We start from the raw sequence: 4894 nt of genomic DNA, 5'->3' as shown, positions 1-4894 counted from the left end.
CACAATCAGACAACAACAACACCACCACGCCGGTTGTTGATGACACAGCTGTCTTGGTAGACGGGAGGGGAGGAAGAGGTGTGGATGGAGGGGGGGGGGGAGCCTTTCCCAGATGTGTCAATTGACGTGGAAAGGAGAAATCAGTTATTCAGACGCGCATCATCGAACTGACGCCTTCGCCTGACGTGAAAGATCTTCCATTTCTTGGTGGCAAGCAGCGCGCTGAAGCCTCTCCCGCCGAGGCCGGGGCAGCGATCGGATCGAGATCCATGGTGCGAGTCGATGCGACGTTACAAAAGGATCCTCTGCAAAACACGCAGGTGACACGCCATCCCCGGTGCGCTTCAGAACGGGATCCGGCGTGACCTCCGCAAGACTAACATGCTTTTCGGTTCAGGCGTGCGCTGAAAAAAAAAAAGGAAGGGGAAAAAAAACAAAAAAAAACGTCAAACCACAAATGCGCAGAGATCAGCGCGCGGTGTCGGTTCACGCGCCGGGCATCCTCTCGGAGTGATTGCATCCGTATTCATAGAGCAGACCAGTGGTTGTTTATAGTAATAAAAAAAAAAAACAGGCATCATCCGAAGTGGCTTCGAGTCCAGCTGCGACGAGAGGTCGTTATCTCCTGGCTCTCATCAGGGGACCGAAAGGCGGTTCGTATTTAGCAGACAGGTTCAGCAGAAGGCTCATTAAATGTCCGGATGCATGGTTTCTTGATAAAGTAGCGGACGATTATTCAACAATTATAATCCGAGGCTGGGTTACCAACAACAACAACAACAAAAAACACATGTGATGTAACATATGAGAATATTATCGAGGCGTTTTAGTGATGTAATGGGAGACACAATGGTGTAAAAAATAAAGCTTAACATAAACCCGTGCATTTGAAGTAGGCTAAGCCGTTGGTGTTTTGTTTTGTTTGGACAGTATCTTTAATCACAGCCTGCAGTGAAAGGCCAAATGAAGGAAAACGTCGTCCTAATTACGTATTTACTTTGGGGTATAGGCTATATTAAAATGTGTGTGTTTCGGAGGATACCAGTGTCACGTGACCCACTAGCCAACACATGGCCTGTGTGAGGCTGACACGCCCCCTAAAGTCCACGGGAAATCGTAAAGGTGGAGCCCGGGTCTCTAATCGTAACTTTATGATCTTTGGACTGTCACTGCCACAAACTATGCACTCACCTAAAGGGCTCAAAGTTTGACGGGGGGGATCCACGCCGAAATATTTCAGCTATCGATTCAACTGGTCAAAGGGATTTGGAGCAGAAAACTGAACAACCGAGCAGCAGCGTGATAAGTGTAACGTATCACCTGATTAAACCTCTGCTAAGGGCTGTGTGGGCGTGTACGGACTCCACTTGATTGACATCTCCCTCAACCTGCTGGAGCATCGTGGGGACAAATTACACTGTTTCCATTCTCATTGGTTTACAAAGTCAAGTAATGTCACACATCTCCCGGCACAACTCGGCTGGCATTGGCTTTAGGACATACAACGCTTTCTTAGGCTCAGCTTTCTCAGTCTGTCTGAATACACCTGTATTCGCCCCCTAACTAGCGTGAGAGTAAACATGCACTTTAGCAAAGGCAGGCGTAGGTGTACACACTCAGATTGGGGGGGGACACTATATTCTAATGAGCTGACATGTCACGTAGGAAGGGGAGCCACTTCTTGATGAAGCAGATCTTCTGACACAAACAGCCCACAAAACTAACCTGGTTATCTTCTTTCTCCACTGTGTGGATTGGTACGATCTCCATACGTAGCACTGGGAAAAGAGACATTTTTATGATGTGTCCCCTTTAACATTGAGACTCAGAGGTTTGAAAGACATGAGAGAGAGCAATGTTTGGGGAAAATTAACATTTTAGTATTTCATGAAAAGAAAACAGTTCATTCTATAGATGTATGTATGTGTATACATTAGCGTTTTTTAGTATTCTTCAATTGAATGATACCATTATTAGAGTTTAGCACATAACCTTTTTGGTCACCAGGCTGAACAACAAAAACCACGACAGCGATGATCATGCAACGACTGTGTTTCCAGAAGATGCTATGCGGCGTATCTAACACAGAATCGAACATTAATTCTTTGTCATGTTTATCTCAGGTATTGCTTGCTTGTGCCAAAGTATCGGGGGAGTGGATTTGTTATCAGCTGCTTTACGTGATCTGGTCAAAGTGCATCCTGCATGTGGAGCTTTTCCTCGACTGATGAATTCACATCTATCAAATAAACATGGGCATAAAGTCAAATAAGGTAAAGTATTACGTTTAACGCCAAGTAGTATGGTCATGTAAGTAGTTTAATACTGTTGTGTTGACAAGTGTGGATAATTGACGGTAGGGGCTTCAGGTTGCAGGAAAGACAAAAGAGAAAACTCAGTGGAAAGAATTCGTAGAGGCAGTGAGTACTCTGCAATGGGTGCTATGCTTTCTCCTCTTAGGTAAGATCTACACCTACTCTTGACACTAAAAATAATGTCCAATGATCATTTTTGCTACAGTCACATTGGCTACGCTGTTGATTCACAAATTCCCCGCTCTATCTGTAAAAGGGCAACGTGTATGTTTTCTTTCTGAGCAAATTTAAGACTCCAAGTCTCTTGTGCCTCCATCATGTGGACGCTGGTGCCGTCCAACTCTGGCACATCACGACTTCAGGAGTGGCCTGCATTATATTGATGGTGTGCCTCATGTTTACGTCGTTGTGGCCGCTCCCCACTCTGTACTTCATATGGATGGTGATTGACTGGCAAACCCCCGAAAGAGGTAAACGGAGAAAAAGTATACGGTATACTGTAAACAGTAAGTGTGTAATATGACATATTTCTAACATCTCCATCAGGAGGCAGGAAAATGACATTTGTGAGGCGGTGGAAGGTCTGGGATCACTTCAGGGATTTTTTCCCAATTAAAGTAAGTTACTATCTATCAGATTTGCTGATGTCATCATCTGATTTGATAATATTTGGTTGGACTGCCACGGGACACGTGATTTGATGTGGCTGGCAATCAAAAAACCTTATCCTTAAAACTCTTTTAATTGTTCTTGCCATCATCTGCTGCGAACCTTTATTAAGGCAGAATTACATACATGGCAAACATGTCCACTTTGCTGCCGCGATCCTGTGAATTTCCCCATTGTGGGACTTATAAAGGAATATCTTATCGTAATCTTCTTTTGTTTACAATAAAAACCTTTGTAATAAAATTATTTTGTATATTTCTCAATCCATGACATAATATTCACTCAAAAGAAATGAGTGATCAACTCTGTTCTCAACTCTATCCTTAATTTTCTTGCTCAGCTGGTGAAGACGGCCGAGCTGAATCCGAACAAAAACTACATCCTGGGTTGTCATCCGCATGGCATCATGAGCGCAGGAGCCTTCAGCTGCTTCAGCACAGAAAGCTGTGGCTTCACGGAGGCATTTCCTGGGCTGAGAGCCTCCCTGGCGATACTAGCAGGCCTTTTCAGGATACCGCTCTTGAGGGAGTACCTGATGTGTGCAGGTATTTATAACAGCGTTATACAGTGTTAACAGTACATTGAAATATCCACATGCGGTTGTTACCATCTTACTTTGTCTCCTCAGGTCTTTTTCCAGTCAGTAAACCGAGCCTCGCCCACCTCCTCTCAAAGAGAGGCAAGGGAAATGCAGTGGTGATTGTGATAGGGGGCGCCGCAGAGTCCCTGGCGTCCTGTCCAGGAGTTAACGCAGTGGTGATGAGGCAGAGAAAGGGATTCGTCAGGGTGGCTCTTGAGTTTGGGTGAGATCCCTCTTAAAGACAACACAAGAAATGACAGCCATGAGCGGATGCTGTTATACTCACTGATATAAACCTCTGATGACCTTCCACAGGGCTGATCTGGTGCCCGTTTACTCATTCGGAGAGACTGGGCTCTTTCAGCAGGTGGTTTTCTCAGAAGGCAGTCTCGGTCGGAGGTTACAGGATCTTTTCAAAAAGACGATGGGTTTCGCCCCGTGTCTTTTCCTCGGGGAGCGCTGGGCTTTCCTGCCCTACAGGACCCCGGTCACCACCGTTGGTGAGTGTCTCCCTGTTTCCAGGTGAGGTTACCTCGCTGTACTCCACCCGTTGAATCCTAACACTGTGCTTCTTCCAGTGGGAAGTCCAATCTCAGTGCCAAAGCACACCACACCTACCCAGGAGGAGGTCGACCACTATCATAGGCTTTACATGGAGGGCCTCTCGAAGTTATTCCACGAACACAAAGTCCGCTGTGGACTTTCTGAAAATCACAAGCTCCAGATCATTTAGACATTTCCCTTTATTGGCTCAACTGGGATCCCCATGGACGGGTGTTTGGATCTGATGAACTTCATCTTCAACCAGTGATTGATTCTGCAGGTTTCTTTGATCATATTGTACTGTATTTGAACACATGCAAATGTACCTAAAATGATGAAGGGGTTCTGCGTTCATGATGCACTGAAACATTGGTGCCTACTTAATCTGGGGGAATTTCACGACATATTTAAAAGTGTACTGTGTTTCTTTCAATTCTGAAAAAAATGTTTGTTGAAATATAAAGCATTAATGTTGAATTGTACGAGAATGTTTGCTCCAATTACTCCGCTGGTGCATTACTCAATTGTGTTAATTCGATCCTCACCAAAGTGAGGCTGTTAGAACGATCATCTGAAAATAGGAACTATCATGAGAACTTTTGCATTTCAGATAGGATTGGATTAATTGTACATTGCATTATTGTTACCCTTGCTGAAAGGAATATTGAATATTTATTGTTCCTCTGCAAAGGCTTCTGGGTTGTTTTTAGTTGGCAGCAGTTTCAAATGAAATGGCCGGAACAAACGCTCACGTGTAATTCATTAGTTTACCCACTAGAGGGCAAAT

General features: G+C 44.7%; 1 protein-coding gene across 3 annotated transcripts; it reads left to right on the top strand.

Annotated features, from left to right (window-relative positions):
• The first annotated feature begins 198 nt into the window (after positions 1-198).
• Positions 199-4589, top strand: mogat3b (monoacylglycerol O-acyltransferase 3b). Of its 3 annotated transcripts, none has more exons than XM_037468112.2 (9): positions 199-320; positions 2124-2273; positions 2361-2460; positions 2678-2785; positions 2862-2932; positions 3325-3529; positions 3613-3787; positions 3880-4064; positions 4143-4589. In XM_037468112.2, the coding sequence occupies exons 2-9, from the start codon at positions 2253-2255 to the stop codon at positions 4295-4297; spliced, it is 1020 nt and encodes a 339-aa protein (XP_037324009.2). In that variant the 5' UTR covers positions 199-320; positions 2124-2252; the 3' UTR covers positions 4298-4589. The 3 variants fall into 3 exon arrangements, with proteins under 3 accessions (XP_037324009.2, XP_037324010.2, XP_037324008.2); XM_037468113.2 differs by lacking the exon at positions 199-320 and adding an exon at positions 1180-1308 and having other exon boundaries at positions 2370-2460; XM_037468111.2 differs by lacking the exon at positions 199-320 and adding an exon at positions 1180-1308.
• The last annotated feature ends 305 nt before the right edge of the window (positions 4590-4894 follow it).

The sequence above is a fragment of the Pungitius pungitius genome, chromosome 16, assembly GCF_949316345.1.
Source record: "Pungitius pungitius chromosome 16, fPunPun2.1, whole genome shotgun sequence".
Classification (NCBI taxonomy): domain Eukaryota; kingdom Metazoa; phylum Chordata; class Actinopteri; order Perciformes; family Gasterosteidae; genus Pungitius; species Pungitius pungitius.
Note: the sequence above shows the minus strand (reverse complement) of the source record. Positions and strands in the feature narration are given on the sequence as shown.